The 22,223-nt window shown below is 33.3% G+C and overlaps 1 protein-coding gene across 2 annotated transcripts; it reads right to left on the minus strand.

Annotated features, from left to right (window-relative positions):
* Window positions 1–1,299: 1,299 nt before the first annotated feature.
* Window positions 1,300–2,551, minus strand: UQCR-Q (Ubiquinol-cytochrome c reductase ubiquinone-binding protein). 2 transcript variants are annotated; one of them, XM_077431300.1, is made up of 3 exons: window positions 2,479–2,543; window positions 2,041–2,211; window positions 1,300–1,968 (listed from the first exon to the last, which is right to left on the minus strand). In XM_077431300.1, exons 2-3 carry the CDS (start codon window positions 2,192–2,194, stop codon window positions 1,874–1,876), a joined length of 249 nt encoding a protein of 82 aa, XP_077287426.1. In that variant the 5' UTR covers window positions 2,195–2,211; window positions 2,479–2,543; the 3' UTR covers window positions 1,300–1,873. The 2 variants fall into 2 exon arrangements, with proteins under 2 accessions (XP_077287426.1, XP_077287427.1); XM_077431301.1 differs by having other exon boundaries at window positions 1,722–1,968; window positions 2,483–2,551.
* Window positions 2,552–22,223: the final 19,672 nt, after the last annotated feature.

Below are 22,223 nucleotides of genomic sequence, written 5' to 3' on the forward strand. Positions count from 1 at the left end.
AAATAATAAATTAAACAAACAAATGAAGATTTTTTCATTTCATTTCCATTTACCGGGTAGTACCACTAGTGATCTATAAAAACGATGTTAAATTGAAATGTCTTTGAATGTTATTGCAGAATTTTGCGACTTTGAAGGTGAGGGAAAAAAACATCAAGTATGTGATTTAATTTTAATACAAAAATATAGATAAAGTAAAAATACTAAAGGGTGGCTTTTTACAATCGTTTGAATACGGGTCAAATTTTTTTCAACGACACTGGCAGGCCGAGCCTGAGGGTATATGGCAGAGAAATGTTATGATAATAGAATAGGCTTTAGGCTTTATATTGTTGTCAAGTGACGATTGTCCAGACATTCCTAAATAATTTTAGCATCGGTCGTATTTGATGCTTTTGGTGGTCGACGTATGTATGTCCGATAAAAACTTCTCTGGGCAAATGCATCGTTAAAACTTGCACGATTCATTAAAAAAGATAATAAACAACATTTTATAAGTAAATTGATCATTTAAGTAACATATTATTCAATTAAAATCGTATATGAAAGCGTCATGGCGACATTTAGCATTAGGCAATAGCATAAGCATACGCGTACAATATTGCGTAGTTATGGAAACGGTACGCGTGTATTGAAACAAGAAATGTATTCGAAAGGGCGCTTCTATTATTATAACATTTCTCTGGTATATGGCGCCCCTCAAATTTTTAAACAATACATTTCATGAAATTTTATGTTGAAGAAAAATGTATTAAGACAACAAAAAATTAAATTTTTATTCAAAATAGGCATGTTTTATGTATAAAAATAAATAAAATGAAATACGGGTAAATATGAGTAAATTCGGTAATGAAGACATTAATTTATATTCAACAATGAATTGAAGAATTTTATAGAGTGATATTTCTTCTTTCGAATATAATTGGTTAAGATATTTAATGAAGCAAATTCATCCCTGATATATATGTATATATGTATACATACATACATATGTTTTAGCGGGGTCTACGTGACGAGCCAGAATGTTAAATTACAGAAAACACAAATATCGGAAGGCAAAGATCGAAAATCGAAAGATTTTAAGTCGAAAGATAAAAAAAAGGGTGCATGGTAAACGGTACATACTCACTTAATTTGCGCGACCAGGATACAACAGGAACAAGAGGAACAGGCTTTTCCTCCCGTATTCTGCGCGCGCACATTAATACAGGAGGAAAAGCCTGTTCCTCATGTTCCTGTTGTATCCTGCTCGCGCAAATTAAGTGAGTATGTACCGTTTACCATGCACCCTTTTTTTTTGATCTTTGCCTTCCGATATTTGTGTTTTCTGTAATTTAACATTCTGGCTCGTCACGGAGACCGGTTTCAGCGGTATTTTATATAAAATATAATTCCTAATTACCAATTGTACCGACGTCAGTCTGCTGCTTCACAAGTTTTATTCGTGATTCGTTAATATTTGACAGTCAACTTCCTGCGTTCCTCGTAAATTATATTTTAAAATCAGTATTGTTACTTTTAGTAGAAAAATTAAGTTGAATATACATAAAATTTTATATAAGTTCAAAGAAAACCAAATTTTTATTTTTACAATACAATAATCAATTATCTATGGCGCCCTAGGCACGTGCCTAATCTGCTGCACCTTTGAGCCGGCTTTGGCCACTGGTAACAGTCAATAGGAAACGAATGAGTTGTTTTGTTTTGAAAAAAACAAAAATTGAACAAATGATCTGATTATTTATTGCAAATAAACAAATTACATTTTATAATAACGCAATAACAAGCCGTGTGTTGATAATCTTGGCAAATCATAATATAATACATGTCTAAGAGAAGTTAACATCATGTTTTCACTAAAGATGTTGGAAATTTATTCGTCGTTCTCGAAATCCTTGGGGTTTTTGCGGATCGAACGTACATACTCGGCTTCACCCCAGTCATAGAGAGCGTACGCTGCTAGCAGTGCTGAAAAATATAACGTCAAATATTAGCTGTGAGGCTGGTCTGTATTGGGATGTGGATTTCAGGGGGACTTACGGGGGGCGACGACGAAGATGTTCGAACGGATCCTTCTGAACACGTTCATGACGGAGTGAGACATGATGCCGGTGAAGGCTTTTTGTTCATACGGTGAGAGCTTGAAGTATATGACTCCCCGGATCGTTGCGAGGTGACCAAAACCGTGACCCATCTTGAAGAGTTATTGATCTGTGAAATATAAAATTGATTATTTAGATTATTGTGATGTCGATTCGGTGAGAGTCCAAGTGGGTGAATTTGAGATTAATTTAATTGTACACAATATAATGAAAATTTGCTTTTTCTGATTTTATAGGTTATGTAGTTACGTAATTATTTGCTGTTGACAATATTGTACATAGAGGACTAAAATATATTTGAGAAATGAATTTTTAACAAAAAAATTGAGAGAATTACATAATTTCATGAAAAACAAGGACAATTTAAAGGTACTACCTACACTTCGGATGATTGCGACCTGACAGAGGAATCGCAGTGTTACCAACTGTAGGTGTAAGATTGCGAATGTGGTCTAACAGCATGTATATAAGCCATGATTTTTTAAGCAGTATATTAATTTTAGAAGTTTTGGTAGACTACTAATTTAAAATAAGTGTATTAAATAATGTTAAAGGTATTCTAGTAGTAATTTGACCACAAATATCATTTTGTATGTTCAAGTCAAAGTGTATATTTTGTTCGTTTATTAACATACTTTTTTTTCATACACGCACTGAGGTCTGTTCATACCTAGTCAGCACGTACTGACTTCAGCAGGTATCCGGCCGTACGAAAAGTATTCTTTGGTACATTTTGTATGGGTCTATTCATACCAACCGTCACGTTTACGCCATGGCAGGCTTACAGCAGTACCCAACATTTCCTGTTCATACCTTACAGCAACATCCGCCACCGTATCGTATCCGTTTTTTTGACCATCGTGGAAATATACACGCCAATTACGTGCCATGAGTCAGCCGCTTTGCTGTTTTGGACCAATTATCGATAGTGAAAGTTGACAGCTGTTCAATCTTTCAACATGGTTTTGACGCAAATATTAAAAAAAAATTTGTCCATCATCCACAAGCTCCTTATACAGTGTCCAAAACGCCTCCGTGCTTTTTTATTGCCTTCTTGAGCTTCTTCTTCCAACAACAAAGCGATTATACATAATTTTTCGTTCGATAAACGCCGAAACATTTTTGCTGACTTGTATTCTGACGCGTAGCTACGAATGCACATGTATGCATTCATATTGTAAGTACTCGACAATACGACGTAAGCAATATTGCGCCGTATCGTCATGGCCTGTAATGTATAAGTAAGCCAATTTTGCCTTGCACTCGGCCAAAGTGCTGTGAACGTGACGTGACCGCGACGTGTAGGTAGATATGAATAGAAATGTAATAAAATGACATATTTGAAACGGAGTCGTGCAGTGCTGAAGCCGTGCAGTGCTGTTAAGTATGAACATACCTCTAATGGTTTTAGTTTAAGAAATTATGGTCAAAAACTATCTTCAAATAGACTCACCAGGCATGAAACTTCTGGTTATCAAAAGTTTTGAGCTGTCAAAACCTTTGAGATGTCAAAGCGTCTAGTATTTAAAATGGAAATTCTATAGAACCTGCTTTACAACGTTGCTAAGGTATTATTTCCATTTTTACTAATATTAAAAATATTGCAACCCAGGGTAACCATACATACATTGAGGATGGGACTAACCATTGAGAATACGGTAAACGGGTTACTTCTCAAATGTGAATCGCTAACAAGATAACTGCTCGCGTGAATCTCCTGTCGCACGAAAATTGGTCACACTGGAAAATTGCCATATAGAAGACTGGCCAAATATTGCTCAGAATATGCTTTTTTTACGAGATTTTTATTATTTGACGAATATTTGGGTTAAATATTAATAAATCCGAATCCGGAAACGAAAAAGAATTCGGAACCGGAACTGAAAAAAGAATCGGTATCCGGAACTGAAACAGGTGACTGGAACCGGAACTGAAAATGGAATTCGGAACTGGAACTGAAAAAGGTATTGTAATCGAAATTGCATTTGAAATCTATACATAATAATAATTAATAATGTATCCTGGCATTCTAAGATTTGTTTTTTTGAAATCTCTATACTGGTTGACTCCTCTGGCACAAACTTACATATGTATTACATATATCGCGTCCTATTTTATATAAACATATTATTATATAATATGCATATCAGAGCCGGTTCAATAAAAAAAATAATCGAAATTTTTTTTCGAATATTTGAGGAAGCCTGATGTAGAATATGATCTTAATGGGCCATTGTTCGAAGAATAATATCTTCAAAAGTTTTCATATGTACATATTTACATACATACGTTATATTATATTCATAATAGATTGACATCTTTGTGTGTGATGAGTCAGTGTTTTTTAAATTAATTATTATAGATATACAAGCGATTTTTAATTTTACGAAAGGGTACGGAAATATTGGATTTTTCACGAGAGGGAGCGCTACGTTTGTAGATTTCACGAATAGAAGCGGCGTTCCCATGCGATCCCGACTATTTCAGAACCTGATTTTAATTTAAGTTACCTAAGATTGTCGCATGGCCAACGACTACAGTATATGTATATGTATATATGAGACTGTTACTGAGGTACTATTATTGGAAAATCACTTGAATTTTTTCGTGAAGATCATACATGTTTAAAGGGTCGAAAAAAATAGTGGAAGAAAAATCGAACAATAGTAAACTACCACTTCCGGTTGAGGGATGCTTACCAAATTTTATCCATAGCTTGCTATTATGCTTAAACTTCTAGATATGAAATTTCAGTTCAATAAACCAAAACGTTTCTGAGAAAAACATAAAAAACCTCGATTATCTAGAGTAAAACTACTACTTCCGGTTCAGATAAAAATGTTTAAAAAATATAAGGTTATAAAGATTATTATTTCTATTACATGTAAAAAAAATTTAATGTGATTTAGTTAGCGGTTTGGGAGATAATTGAATTCAAAAACTTAAAAAAAAGAGGACACCTATAAGGGGAGGTACCATTTCCGGTCAACTTAAAAACTTGAAAAAAATTAACGTCGTGTCGATAAGAATTTCAGTTACCGATACTAAGTTTCAGTTCGATAGGACTAGGTGTGCTAAAAAAAATCCCCAAAATACACAGACACACACACACATTTTTTTTAGATCATGAAAACGTGATCAGTAATCGATTCTGAGTTCGAATTAGTCAAAATCTCGAGTTCGAATTTTCGCATGATCACAAAACTTCATCTATTGTTACTACGTACATATGTAGATAAAGTAAAAATCTATGTATGTGTAACATAATTTATAAATTTTAATATATTTTTAGGAAGCGAAAGATCGGTTTATCCATTTCTATTGGCGCCACAGTGATATATTTATGTATTTTGATCCATTATTTATATGAGCTCTTCTTTTTTGTTTACAATTCATTGGTCATATGAAATGTTGTGCGTTAATGGATCATGTTAATGTGTGAAGTTGGCATTATGTTCACGAAAGCAAATATATGTAATGAATACTGTCTCGTAAGGGAGGCAATGGTAGCAAGCACGTGATGCGTAATTAAAATGCTTTTTAAGTAATTATATAGACGACACAATAGTCATAATTGTGATAAGAGCACAGACAGTCGTTGGCAAATTTTTAATTCGTGTACTGCCTATTTGTACAGCATGCACTGTTTCCGGTTTTGGCTCGCTTTGTCCGCCGCACTCCCTAATCCGATTGCGGTCGTCCGGTTTTGCGGCAGAGCTTACTAACCGCTCGGTATTAATCTATTCTCCTTTTTCCCATTTCATACAAAACATATAAATGTGTCTGTGTGTATTTTTTCATATTCGCACAATACCCATTGAGCCGATTTATTATCGTTTTCCCAATGCTCGTGAGCAGTTTTGTATTGAAAATGTTTCAATCACAATCGGACACGGTCGACGGACAGACAGAATGGAATTAATCTGTGTAAACGAACGAGAACGATGCTATTCGTATGCGATAATTCGAATATAAATACGCAATAATTCGTTCGATTGTTGTTTTTGAAAAAAATTGCTATCTAAGGAAAAACTAGTCTTATACATTGCCCTAGTTCTCGAGCAAGCAATTTTATAATTGCAAAAGGATACATTTTGTAATTAGAAAAATTAAATTGAATCAATTCACAGAGTTTTTAGAATTCAAATATACATATGTATGTATACATGTACTATGCATATACGTATGTTACAGTCCAAGTGTACATTTCGTTCGTTCATGAACATACTAGTTTGTTCATATAATAACTAATTTCGCCAGTTTGAGTGCATCTGCATATGTATTTTGCAGTTGAAGTTTATCTTCCAGTTGTAGTATATTTTGACTAGTTGGAATATATTCCATCTAACAGCTACCGTTATAGTTGAAGTATATTTTGACTACTTAGTTGGAATATATATGTAGGTTATCGTGAAAACGCCACTCGACTAGTAAATTGAATTTGGAAAGTCATATTTTGTTTTGAACACATTCTTATACATAGTTATCGTGATACGGTACTCATTACCTTTATTCGTAATACCTAGAGAATATTAATGCATTATTGAATTCTAAAGCATTCGTAAAAACATCAGAGCCCTCAAAACTCAACTGTTATATTACAACTGGCGCATATTGTTGACAGTGTATTTGCTCTTGTGGATATATAATTTACTAGTTGAATTGTATTCGAACTTGAATGACTTAAAACGCCAGTTGGAATATGTATATCTCAACTGAAAATGCACTTCGACTGTAACATATACAAAATAACAAATTGATGAATGAACTAGTTTATTTATGAACATACTAGATTGTTTATATACTAACTTATCTGGTTAGTTATAGTGTACACATAAAACAAATTAACAAATGTATTAGATTGTTCATGTACAAACTATTAGGCATAAGTTTGAGTATTTTTAATTGCATGTCCCATCCTCTACATACATATGTATGTGTTGCAATATTTAAAACAATAGCGTAAACGGGAATTATAACCAACGTTGTAATATGATTTGCACATAGGATTTCCCTTTTTAATACTTGGCGTTATGATATCACAAAAGGTTTTGACAGCTAAAAGTTTCATGCAACACCTGATGAGTATATTTGAAGATGGCTTTTGACTGCACTTAAACTTAAGCCATTAGTTCGTGTATGAACAAACTAGTATGTTCATGAACACTTGGACAGTAACATATTATATATGTTATATGATATACAAAGCGTTTTACATTATTTTGACTGAACTGAGCTAAAGTGAATTTAAATTTTATTCATGCATGATCGTTAAGGAGGTAACCGGTGTAGGAAAATCGACGGCCGCACGTTGTCCTGTTTTTTCAGACCATCAAATTTCGAATTCAAATGCAGTTTTGCGTTATTAGCTGAAATACACGATGCACCTTATCTGAGAGCATACGGGAATTATGCTAATGCGGTCGTTGCAAAACGGAACACATACGCTGAATAAAACTTTGGAACTTTCCATTTTGAAATTAAACAAAAAATAGCATACCATTCATGTCGAGAAACAATAACCATATCCGCTGTTTTTATTTCGAAACTAAAATTAAAATAAATAATACCTGTAATTTTTATATTTTTAGGCATTTCATGTTTTAAATCAGATTCCATCAGAGTTATAATTGAAATGAAATTCCAATAATATAAAAAAATGTACCGTTCAATTTGGTTGGTTTGATATTATTAAATAACTAGAAAGAACTATTTTACGAACGTTGTGTTGCGTGATCCACGAGCTTTATACGAATTTCTGATTGAGAGACCCTATTTCTCTGTTTCTAAAAAATAAAAGATTTTATTCAATTTACTTTTCAAATTGTACTGTAATTTGATTTTTCCAAGGTCTTTTTATTGGGTTCCATATATAATGGTCATTCGTATAATAAATATAACACATTGTTCATAGTAAAAATCTAAAACAAACCACAAACTTTTTAATATCAATGAGAGTACTCTTGAAATTGAATTTTATAAAAGTGTATCGTTATATTTTCGACGTTTTTCTCCTTGATGATATTTAAAAAAAATGTCTTTCCATGTATTCTGAACATTTTATTTCTAAAAAATGTCCACAATGGTTCAAATACGCTTAAGGATTAGACAGCTTTATATTTTATTTAAGCGTATAGAAAAGGTAATTTTTAATGGTACAAATGTACATACATATATACAATTTAAGAACATCTAATATATAATTTCGAAATAGACTTTTTATTTATGTAAATATCGTTGGTTCGTAGAATCCGTGACGGTAAATTTAATAAAAAAAAAATCAATATTCAAATAAATTTACATATGTAAATAAAATAAAACTATTCAAATACATTTAATTAAATGTTTACTATTAGATTAACTATGTTTAAGCGGTTTATAATATAATAATATACAATGTCAAAAGACGTTGGATTATTATTAAAACTTAATAGATATAAACATTTGTGTAATAGATTTTCAGAAGAAATCCTTAAGAGTATTATAGGTTTGCACATATTACATATGTACAGCTTATTATACGTTTAGCTTATTATAATTAATAATTTTGTATCAAAATTGGTTATAAAACGTTTCTTTTCTTATTCGTCTTCATTTATTTTTTACTTTATTTATTATTCAGAACGCAAATATGTCATGAAGCATATTATTTTTTACACCCAGTTTGTGAGGCAAATTCAGTAATAGGTATTTGTATACATTTTTGGATGAATGAATTTTATTGATCCTTTACTTTTTTAGAAAACGCCCTCGATTCATCAATTATTCAAGTGGGGTAAAAAATTTAGTTAATGGAACTATTAAATGAAAACTGACAAAGTGAAATAACAGTATAAAGCGCGTGACATAGAATTATTACAATCAACTTAAGTAAGTATATGAAATTTTTTACGATGGTATAAAGCGGAGTTACGACCCTATGAAAATTTCGAAATTTCCGTAATTTTTTTGTTTACGCGACGCGGCGATTAAAGCGCTAAAACTCTAGCTTGGAAACGGTCGTTCCTTCTCATCCTCATTATTCTCCAGCCTCTTCCCCAGAAAAGTGCGATCTTGCAAAATTGAGCGTATCGCAATAATGGTGCGCTCGGTCGCTCGTGAAACTTTTAAAATTGATGCTTTTTGACAGATAAAACTTTTAGTTTTTTACGAGCTGTATTTTTTTTTAAATTTACAAAAAACGATACAGATATGCCATACCCACTCGCTGTTGAATACGTATGTATGTAGGAAAGTTTTGAACGTGCAGGACGAGCATTTTGAGAACGTGCCTAGTGTGTATGGGTGGAGTGTTTGTGTACTAACTTACTACATATGTACATATGTATGAAGCACTTGCCCTTTGGCAAACCTGACGAAAATACGTATGATAAATGCCTTTGAAATAGTCCGCGTGCATCATTTGGAATTCCTTGCATCCTGATCTTACATTTATGTATTTCGCCTGATCCTACATTTATGTATTTTAAAAAAAAGGAAAGAAAATTAGTATATTATTTGTGATAAGTATTTCTTTATCCCGCTTAGCAAGGCCACTTTATACTTTAGTTCAAGGCATTAACTTCTCTATCCTGGTCCCGTGGTCGCCAGCTTCAGTTTACCAGGTACTCCAAGACTTGCAAGTGCTACTTTGTGAGTATAGAAGGTCAGTCAGAAGGTCGAATTTAGAGCCTAGTTACACTGGTCAACTATAAGATTTTTCAATACGTGATGATTCGGTCACACATGTTTATAATTTTTTTCAGTATGTAATCGCCAATAACTATTCACCGAGTGTCGCACCCCTTAATACAAAGATATGCATTACTCAAGCAATAAAATTACCGTGACCAGACCCAAAGCCACGCCGGCAGCTGATCTCGCTGGTTGGGTGATTTTATGACTCGGGTAACCGTTGAGTTCCCTGGTGTGGCATGCTCCACACAACTGCATACATTTGATCTGGTCGCGTAACACAGTTACCCGCCCAGTTGCCTTTGGGGCAAAAACATCAGCCTCGGTGGTCTATGTTCTGATACGATTAAAGTAAGTACGATTCGAAAAATACACGACACCGTCAATTTTTTTCGATATTTGGACTATATTTTGCAAGGTATGCTTAAATTGTAAATCACAAAATGTCAATTCTTTCATTTTTATCATTAAATATTTTTTATCAATCACATTTTTGCTTTTTTAGAACATTTAATGAATTAAGTCGATAATTTGTTACAAAAGTCATTTTCATTTATTTTATTTATTTATTTATTTATATATATTTTAGCTATCAAGCTAATTTTAAAATACATCTTAATTATTATACTTAACTCTAAAATTTATAATTAACTTATATGTACTGTCCCTCACAAAGGTATCTCTTCGCACCTCGCAGGAATGCATCCATGTTTTTAGCAGACCTGATGCACTCAGGGAGGGCATTATACATGAGCACACCCCTGTGAAAAACACCCCCAGCCGTCTTATTCTTTCTTACTCTACTTACAACTAGTTTGTCCTTATTTCTAGTATAAAAACTGTTTATCTCTATTCCTTATTATATAATCATCAAAATACTTAGGTAATAACTTATGATCTAACTTATAAACAAAAGACAATGTACTAATATTTAGACTAATTCTAATACTCATCCATCCTAATTCATCTAACATACTTCCAATACTCTTAAATCTACTCACATTCAAAATACCTCTTATAGCTTTATTCTGTATTTTTTGCATTTTTTCTAAATCTTGGCCACTAAACAAATTAAGCACAGTGGCACAATAAACCACATGTGGTAAGACAATTGAATTAAACACTAAACTTTTACTTTTTTTACTTAAAATATTTCTTAATCTACATAATATACCAACTTTTCTAGCCATTTTTTTCATTATAGAGTCAGCGTGCATTTTAAAATTTAATCCAGAGTCTATGTATATTCCTAAGTATTTTATATTTTCAACTTTTTCAATTAACTTATCATCAATTCTAATTTCATTCAATATATTTTTATTTTTACCATTCAACCATATCATTTTTGTTTTATTCACATTCAACTTTAATTTATTTTCACACAACCAGTCATTCACATAATTTAATTCTATATTTAAAATCTCAGACATTACATCAACATTCTTTCCAATTATATATATCAATGTATCATCTGCAAACAAATGTATTTTACACATCTTAATTACCTTAACAATATCGTTTATATATAATATAAATAATAAGGGTCCCAATTTGGACCCTTGCGGCACTCCATGAGGTGTTACAAATTCAGAGGATAATACCTTATCAATTTTTACTATTTACCGTCTATTATTTAAGTATGATTGAAGCCACTTTAATACTATACCATTTATTCCTAACTTATATAATTTTTGTAATAAAATATTCCTATCTACTGTCTCGAACGCTCGCTTAAAATCTAGAAAAACTGCTCCAACAACCATGCTAGATTCATCCATCGCCTCCATTCAATCAGAAACCACCAATTGGATAGCGGTTTCTGTTGAATGTTTCACTCTAAATCCAGACTGTTCCACAACCAAACAATCATTTATACTAAAGAACTCTTTCAATTGAATCATAATGATTTCCTCCAGCACCTTCTCAACAATTGGTAACATATTGATGGGCCTCATTTCACCGGCTTTATGTGTACCAGTAACCTTTGGTATAAAATGTTAATAAGTAACCGTCGCATAAAATGTTAATAAAAATATACCAAGTTCTTTTTCGTGGCCCCATCTGTTTTTCAAGCTATGAGCCGCCACTGAATGAAAGTATATGTCAATAAAAGGGAATATAAAGAGATGAAGCATATGAAAATTCCTTATTTGCGGTCATCAAAGACTTTCATTGTGTCGCAAGCGAAGAGGTTAAGTCTGAGCTGGGGAGATGAGAGGGTAATACACATGTCAAAGGAAATCTTAATTAGTTGACTGTCAAACAGAGAGCAGACGCTATCATTTCCAAGTTGTAAAAAGCTCTCGACTCTTGTTTGACTTCAGACATCTGAAACTGTTGAAGGTAACGAGTGAAGTTTTTTTTTTATCGCCTACTTCATATGTAAATTGGCAAAGCATTTACACTCGTAAATTGCTTGTTCACCTTTTCGAAGCCCTAGAAAGCTAAAATTCGAATAGTTCAGGTGTTCATTATACGAAAAACAAAATTGGAAATTATCGGAATGAAAGATCAATCCACTCTTCAAACCTTTTAACTAATCAACCCTTTATATTCCCGGCTCACTTTTGACGACGTAAATTAATTGATACGACGCGACATAATAAATTATCCACGCTCCCTTCTCACGTTACGCGAATAATTTGCCGCGGAAAAGATTAATAAATACGTCTGTCCCGGTGCGTTTCAGCATTTAGGTTCTTTTCATTCGGCCGCCTGAAATTTTAAGCCGACAAGTGACAAGCGTGTAATGTGCCACACGCCAAAAAAATACGAACACGAAAAAATCCAAACGTTTAAAAATCTCGACAAAGCGGATTATGCGACATTTTTTTCACAAGAATTTATATACTCTGTTCAATTTTTTTCTACGATTCGCTTTGTTTGTATACTGTCTAATAATTATTATATAACTGGTTTTTGTGTTTCGTTATTGAAAGTTTACGGCTTAAAGTTCAATTGAAATAGTGCTCCAGGAAAGCTGTGCTACGAGTGAAACTATTGTAAAACTGTCAGTCGTGATGTTCAAAGTTTACGAGCGTTTTCCTAATTGAATGCAGACGGTGTATAATTCCCCACTGTTAACGGCACAGGTCAATGTTAAATATGATGTAAACAACAAAGCTCTGTTTGACGAAACAGGGATTGAGTCCTCACAACCGAAAATATGAAGCGTGGGCAAGGAGGGGAAAAAACTTCATCTCGAGAGGAGTATCAACGGATTAGGCAAAAAAGCTCCCACCTCGGGCGACGACAAAGCTCTCACGTGAATTTATTCAACACGAAAAGCGCAAGAAAATCTTATTTTGATGGAACACGTTTCTTGAATAATAAAAGTAATATCCCTGTCCTCCCCCCCTCCCCACTTCCCCTCGCCTCCTTTCCCACATTGCTCTCCGATGGTGTCCCTCCATTTTTGAAGAGCAATTTCACATTGCTAAATGTGATACGCGCCGCTTCAAAATTGGCATCTTCATAGCTCGTTTTCGGTATATTTTATATACATATGTATGCTGTTTTGAAGGCAGTTCCAAATGAAAATAAAATTCGCGTAATAGAATCTCACGTACATATGTTATTCGTGGAATTGAGATGAACATTTATGTGTAAATTAATATCAAACATATGAAATCTGTGTCTCTATATATATGTACATATATACCTATATAATAATACAAATAATATATCATTTTATATATGCCATAGATATGTTCGACGAAAAATCGCGTTTTCCTTTCGATTTCGGCGTTACAAATTGTCATTTTATGCTACATTTTTATGCATATTTCATTTCGAACTGATTATCAGATGACTTCATCAATCCATCATACGGACTACACGAAAAGATGTTCGATATCAATTTAAATAAATTGTCTTTTTTGCAAAACCGTGTTGGTTGTGATATTACATAATTACGTAAATCGAGAGATGTATGGAACATACTAAAATGGCTGGAGCGAAAAATGAGAATTAAAAATTTTCAACGATAGACCTATTGGAAAATCGTATCAAGGAAAATCATATCAACAATGGTTTCCCATTGTAGTTTAATTGGGTCAATTTTGATTAGTTTCAACTGATTGATGAAAATGAAAAAGTCACTGTTTTGTCAGAAACGCTTAAAAAACTCATGGTTTTTATGAAGTAGGGTCAGATCATATTTTTCTATTTTACATTTGTTTTTGCAAGTTTTTCAATAGTTTCATCGTGGGAAAATCAAAATTCTTATTTTTTCGCCCCGCCTAGTGTAAACCTATACATACATAACTGAATCTCTCTTTAAGTAAATACATATGTACATAGCTAGAAGCATTGTTCGGTAGATGCGTTAATGGTAACCACCGAAAGGTCCCTGGGTTGACTTTGATTGAAAATAATTTATTCGGAAGTATTTTTGTACTGCGGCTAGTCAGACTTGGATATTTGTGATCGCTTTCTATCAGAGTCAATCGCGTCTGAGTTTGTGATATTTGTGATAATTTTCTATCAATTTATCGGATTTCATTGTTAAAACTGTTCCTCATAAATTGGCAAAACTATCCTAACTACTATGTGTCATAGGTAAATATAAATTTTCCAAGAAAGAGGAAAAATATATATTAAAAAGAGATAGATCTAAATTGATATTTCAGAATCAAGGAATATTTTTGCTAAATCAAAAATGTTAGTTGATTTCAACAAAATGTTAGGTATGCGCATAATAAAAATGAAGTCCAACTGATAAAACTGAAAAGATCCTTTTCGGCCTTTTGGGGCTCCGGGCAGGTGTATAATTTGTGAATCGGTAAAAATGGTAGGTAGAGGATAGAATTCGAAATTCAACCCGGCACCAATTTCCCGGATTCGGTTCTGGCTAATTCGATCAGCGCACGCACAAAATTTCATTATCGCGAAGTGAATAAATTAACCGCGCACAATTGGGAAAATTAGTGTAATGCTTATCTCTCGGTCAGGCGCTCCAAGGGTTAAATTATGCACGGCCGTTGTCTGCTTCGATTTTTTTCCCAGCTTTCGCAGAGGGAACGATTGTACTGGATCTCTGAAATTGGAACTGAAAGGAAAAATAGCCATGCGAAGTAAGAAAGAAATTGAGTCGTCCAGGATTGGAATAGTTGTTGTTTAATTAATGGTAAGGGAAAATTTTCCTTACATCTTAAGGGATATTTGTATTCGGGTCGGGTGGAAAGTTCAAGTGTAAATCTAGAAAATTAACCTTTTCGGCGAAATTGGATCGGCGCCTTCTACTTGTTTTTAACGAGTGTGCGATCGAAAAGCGAACAAATATTTCTATTAGGTGAACAATCAACTTAATGATCTTCACAGAACATTCACAGCTTTATTTATCGAGGAATATATTAATTTGATTCAAAATCAATAATTCTAATTTCACGTAATACATACATACATACATATTTTATTTTATTTTATTTTATTTTATTTTAAAAAATCAATACCACAGAGACTTGACAGGTTGCCCCAAAGCGTCAATGTGATTTTAATACAAATAATAAAAATCATAAAAATTACAAAAAAAACATCATAAAAAAAATAATAAAAATCATAAATAAAAAAAAAACATAAGAAAATAATAAAAATCATAAATAAAAAAAAAACATCATAAAAAAATAATAAAAATCAAGTAAAAAATATGTACACAAAATAAAAACAAAGAAATAAGATTGAAAAATTTATATCGTGCTATTTCGGATGTGTTCCACCAACTCAACATAACTGGCATCGAATAGGTCCAAGTAATGTGCCAGTAAGTTAAGGAGTCGAACAGCTCTCGAGAGGGGGGAGTTCATGAGCACGTTTGATTTAGCCCTAATTGGCAAAAATATATCATGTTTTCTTAAAACTCTACGATTTTCCGGGGCCCAGAATTTTAGTTTCTCCAGGATAGTGGGATTGTGAATCTCTCCTCTAAGTAATTTTACGAAATGTTTCCCAAGAAATAAATCTCTTCTCTTTGCCAGGGAGTTGAAACCCAAAGATCCCAAGACAAAGGCACTAGGGAACAGATATGGATAAAATCCAAATGTCTTCAGATATAAAAATCTAAGGAATTTCCTTTGGACTCGTTCCAACATTAGAGAGTAACGAAGTTGATAGGGAGACCATATAATGGAGCCAAACTCGAGCACACTGCGAACTAATGTACAATATAAGAGACGAATGGCAGTGAGCCCTAGTTCGGACGAATTACGAATTACGAATCCAAGGATTTTTGTTGCCCTATCACAGATATTCTCAATGTGAATGTTGAAACTCCCACTATTTTCGAAGACTATTCCCAGATCAGATATAAATAATTCTCTCTGAAGAAGAGAATCATGAAATTTATACGGATATTTAATAGGAGAACGAGAACGAGAGTAAGAAATGACCCGACACTTTAGGATATTGAAGGGAAGTTTATTAACATTAGCCCATTCATAAATAGAATTCAAATCCTCTTGCAAATAAAGAGCGTCGGGTAAATCAATTATTCTCTTATAGATTTTTAAGTCATCCGCATATAATAAAAATTTAGAATGGTGAATAGAAGATTGAATATCGTTGATAAATATTAGGAATAATAAAGGGCCAAGATTTGATCCTTGGGGAATCCCAGTAGTGGCAACATACTCATAAGAAAAGCAACTCCCAAACTTAACGAATTGACGTCGATCCTGTAAATAAGAAATAAAAAGACCAACAAGATTATAAGTAAATCCAATAAAACTTAATTTACTAACCAAAATTTTATGATCAACTTTATCAAACGCCTTCTCAAAATCAGTATATATTACATCCATTTGATTATTACAATCCAAAGTGCTGGTTATGTCATTAGAGAAACATAACAAGTTGGTAATAGCTGATCTGGCCGGACGAAAGCCATGCTGCTGATCAATGAGCATACTTTGAAAGTGATTAAAAATGTATCTGTGTAATATTACCTCAAACATTTTGGCTGGCGCTGACAAGATAGTTATTGGTCTGTAGTTCCTTACACAAGATTTATCGTCCTTCTTATGAATAGGAGTTACTTTCGAGCATTTCCATAAATTGGGGAATGAAGAGTTCCTTAGAATTAAATTAAAAATGAATTTTAAAGGTTCTAAGAGACTAACCTCACATCCTTTTAAGATGTAATTAGGGATGGAGTCAGGACCGGAAGAATAAATATTTTTTAACTTTAGAAAGCCATATTTCAGATCGGAAGAGTCAAGATGATTAATCGCTAAAGTGGGGAAAGTAAATTCCGAGTCCTTGGTAGGTTCCATGGAATCAGTAGGATTATTGAAAACTGATTTAAAAAAGTCGGCAAATCCATTAGCAATGTTTTGATCACCCTCTAACAATCCAGAATCATTGTACATAATGGTCGACTTAACACGATTTACACGTTTAGAATTGATAAAGTTCCAGAATTTCTTAGGGTTTTTAGCTATGGAACTTTCACAATCAGCTACATAAACATTATATGCATTATTAATTAATTTCTTAATTTCCGTACGTAAAATACGGAAATTATTTAAGATAAGAGGATTGCTCGATTTCTTCCAGAGTTTATGTGTTTGATATTTACTTTTTAAGAGATTAATAATTTCTTTAGTAAACCAAGGCGGATAAATCCTTTTACTCGTCACTAATCCTTTCAACCGAAAACAATCATTAAAAATAGAATATATAATGTCATAGAAATTAGAGAGGGCCAAATTAACATCTTTGCACTCATAAACTCGCTCCCATTGACAATTACAAAGAATATAATTTAAATATTTGAAATCAACATTTGTAAATAACCATCCATTTAGGACAGAGGTATTAAGACAGTTATTTATTAAACGAAGTGAGGAATAAGTTATAGTTAATTTTAAATGAATATCAAGAGCAGGATGATAGCTGTCTTCAGGAACCAAGGAATCAACTGAATTTGAAATAATAATATTCTGACAATCTAAATTTGTTAATAGAAAATCCAACATGGAATTATTAAAATAGTTTCGAATAGTATTAATTTGTTTTAAGTTGAATAAAGATATAAAAAAATTAAGGTCATCAGGAAAACAGTTAGAAGAATTCAGATTAAAATCTCCAGATATAAAAATGCGACCATTACTTAAATGTGAATAATTAGATATAATTAAATCAAAAAATCGCTTATAAATATTTGGTGGAGATCTTGGTGGAAAATAAATAGTACATATGTATATAAAAAAAGGAATGTTAACAAATCTTAGTTTTAGCAATACACATTCATGAATGTCCTCAAGATGACTAAGTCTTTCAACCGAAATAATATTTGTATTTTTAACTGCTAGAAGAACACCACCACCTCTGGCAGATCTATCATGGCGATATATATTGAAACTGCTGTCAAGTACTTCGGCATCATGTACAGATGAGTTTAGCCATGTTTCAGTAATAGCAAGGACGTCAATAGATCTAGAAGCGGCGTTGTTGTAGAATTCCTTGAGTTTTGTATTTAAACCCCGCACATTTTGATAATAAAGTTTAATGTTACGGGTCACGGGTTTGGGCAATCGGCTTCGAAGAGATTTTTTTGAGAAATAACCATTCTCTTATGCCAGTACCCATAGGCCAAAATTCAGGATTGATAATTATATTAAAAGTTTCAGTATCTACACTAATTTTAAATGACGAGCACATGTCAGTTTTAGCAACCTGTGAAACGTTGATTCTTTTATTTTTAATTTTATTTAATATGAACTGTTTCACAGTATCACAAGTGCAGTTATTTGCCAAATTAAAAACGTGTACATTCTTCAATTTCGGAATAGTGGCCACCTGTAAAGTTTTATCAGGTGCTCCAGATCCACGAGTATATGGCAGTCTCCCGGAAGAAGTCCCAGCGACCTGACTGAACGAATTTGAAGGATCTACAGTAGAAGCAGAAGCAGGAGCACAAGAGACAGGAACATAATCAGATGTTGAAGCAGAAGCTGATGTAAGTGTAGCTGAAGATGAAGATGGCAGAGGTGAAGCAGTAGAAGATAGCGCTGCGACCTGACTGTAAGATTTCGCAGGTTTTATAGGAGAAGGAGGAGAAGCAGAAACAGAAACAGTAGAAGCAGAAACAGTAGAAGCAGAAACAGTAGCACACCCAGGAGTAGATGCTGAAGCTAAAGCAGACGCGAGTGAAGTTGAAGCTGAATAAGGCGGAGGTGAAACGGTAGAGGATGCCGCTATAACGTCATACGGGCATCTGACAGGTGTTTGTTTATGTACTGTAGTATTGTTACATTCAGTTGACAGTGTGGAGAGTTCTCGTAATGTTACCTCGCCCGATTGCAGAGTTGTAGGTTCGACAAAAACAGCTGGAGCCAGAGCTGCTGGAAAGGGACGACACATCATCCTCTTTATTTCACCGACATCAGAGTGGATAATCTGGAGGGACTCCACAGCGATTTTTAGCGAGGCCAGGTTATTAAAAGCGACGCGTGCGATGGATACTATATTTTTAATTTCGTCGCTGATGTATCGCACCCTGTCCTTGGTAAGGACATTGGCACCAGATCCTTTTTTTGAAAGGTCCGCGAGTATTCTCTGGCTTATAGTAACAATATCCTCCATGGTAGAATGCGAACGATTTAACACGTCCAGACACAACGATAGCACACGATACAATATAAGTCTCATTTTTTCGTTTGAATTAATCATTTTAACGAGAATTTCAAGCATGTCTAACGGTATCAATTTTTATACCACGCATAATTTGGTTTTTAGACCAATAAAAGTCGAAGAGATTGATCTTGAAAAATGGTGGTTGCTTGGTCACACTTAGATATTTGTGATTCCAAGTCGATCCATTTCTACCAGATTTTGCCAATTTATTGTTGAAATGTTTTCTCACCAAATAAGTAACCAATCTACCTACTGTTAATCACCACTATTTGAATACTAGTGTTTTGCCCGTTGAAATTTCAATGGGTGGTTTCGGAAACAAATTGATACATGATTTAAAATAAAGTTACATACAATACGTATGGTAATAATTAATCAGAAACGGAACTAAAACAGAAATCGGGAATCGGAACTGAAACAGGGATCGGTATCCAGAACTGAAAATGGAGTCCGTATTCGAAACGTAAAATAATCTAGAAATGAAAAAGGAATCAGGATCCAGAATTGAAAAATAAATCGGGATCCGGAACTGAAACAGTAATCGGGATCTGGAATAGAAACAGGAAACCAGATCCAGAATTGAAGCAAAAGTCGGGAACCGGAACTGAAACAGGAATCCGGATCCGGTATTGATACAATAGTCGGGTACCGGAACTGAAACAGGAATCCGGATCCGGAACTGAAACAGTATTCGGGATGTAATGCTTTCAAACCAAGTGGTCACGGGTTCAATCCCTGCCCTGTGCTGCTGGCCAAACAGAGTGGCATTACATAGTGATCCAATGCGCCATTGTTTCCAAACATATTAGTTATATTTATTTTACATATAACTATGTAATTTATTTATTTATTACAATCAATGTACACTCGTCATTTCAGATCGCTCCAATGCGACGAGTATATGTACGATAACGGTCAGGATACAATTATACATAGAATACAATCAGAATACATAGAATATAATAATTAATCAAGTACAGAAATAATAATTATAGAGACATCTATGGATTATTTTTAGATTTTTTGCACAATTATTATTATAATTTGTATACACATAATAAACACGAATTTGTAGAGATGTCTATAGATTTCAGATTACTGTGCATAATTTCTACAAATTATACACACAGATTTGTGACAACAGAAAACGATCTATTACCAATTTTCAGGAACCGTTTTAACAATGATCAGATAAAATTGGCAAACTGATAAAGAAACGATCGATTTGGACTCACAAAACCCCCAAATCTAACCAGCAGTTTGACGACTCGAACCATCGTTCTCAGTGGTGTTAAATATATACGCTACCATTAAGCCAAACTGCTGGCTAATATGTTTATTAACATATAACTAATATATTTATTTTATATATAACTAATATGTTTACATATAACTAATATATTTTAAAATAAAATAAAAATATACATATGTACAAGTTTAAAACCAGAGGTGTCATTTTGGAGCAGCCTGTAATAACACCATGGTAAAAATATAAATTTATGTATCAAATAAATACATAATTTTCATCCCCAGAGCATTTAATGTGATTGTAATTTATTTTTATGTTAAATGTGTACATGGTATAGTCCGCAATATAAAGTTGAATTAGTATTTTGTTCACAATTTCCACATTAAATAATTTTGTTTGTTTTAAAATTAATCATATATTTTATTTTATTTTATTTTATTGTCACAAATCAATACACACTCGCCATTACAGATTTGCTCCAATGCGACGGGTGTACGTTAACGAAATACGTAAACAATCAGAAATCAGAAATACAGTAATACATACATATACAATCAGAATATATAGAATATAACAATTAATCAGAAAAAATAATTATAGTGACATCTATGGATTATTTTTAGATTTTTTTTTTTTGTATACAATTTTTTTTTATACATACAATAAATACGAAATTATAGAGATGTCGATAGAGATATCTATAGATTTCAGATTACTGTGTATAATTATTACAAATTATACACAGGCAGATTTTGTGACAACAGGATTAGATCTAATACCAATTTTCAGGAACCGTTTCAGCAATGATCAGATAAAATTGGCAAACTCTGATAGAGAAACGATCGATTTGGAGTCACAAAACCCCCAAATCTAACCAGCAGTGGCGAGGACTCAAACCTTTGACCTCAGTGATGCTAAATATATACGCTACCACTAAGCCAAACTGCTGGCTGCGATATGTATACGAGTTTTCCGGAATTGATCCGAACAAAGCATAATATTCAGCACAAAATAAATAGAGTAAAATAATAAATAATAAATTAAAAATAATGTGTCACATTTTCGATTAAAATGATTTGAGAACACTCGAACAATGGGTTAAAAAATTCACCCAATCGAAAATTTCCTTTTTTCCATTCCAACAGAAAACGATGAAACTTTTCCCAACAATGTAATATTTCAAATTGAAAATTCCAAGCCGGCTAAAATGCAGGCACTATAAAAACACGTCGCGGTATATCAGCACCGCATATTTGAGTGATATTTTAAAACTTTGTTTCGTTTTCACGAGTGGGGGATGATAGTTTGAGGTGTGTTCGCCTCGGAGGGTGCTTCTACGAGAACCACCCCATAACGGGTTATGTGTTCATTCTCGCCTGCAACGAAAGCTCGAGGCGTAAAATGGCGCGAGCTTTCGCCGGCAAGAGCTTAACGGCCCATACCTTAAAAGGGTGTTGTCGAGCTTCTGACGATACTCACCTGACTTCGAGAAGCCTCTTTACCATAAGCTGCATCACCGAGATGAAATTCGTGGATGCATTTTACAACCCCAAACAATATACCCT

The sequence above is a fragment of the Arctopsyche grandis genome, chromosome 5 (genome assembly GCF_051622035.1).
Source record: "Arctopsyche grandis isolate Sample6627 chromosome 5, ASM5162203v2, whole genome shotgun sequence".
Classification (NCBI taxonomy): domain Eukaryota; kingdom Metazoa; phylum Arthropoda; class Insecta; order Trichoptera; family Hydropsychidae; genus Arctopsyche; species Arctopsyche grandis.

Coding starts and splice junctions, on each gene's coding strand:
- UQCR-Q (XM_077431300.1), bottom strand. CDS start 2,194: ATGGGTCACGGTTTTGGTCACCTCGCAACGATCCGGGGAGTCATATAC. Junction 1,969..2,040: donor CATCTTCGTCGTCGCCCCCC/GTAAGTCCCCCT, acceptor TATATTTTTCAG/CACTGCTAGCAGCGTACGCT.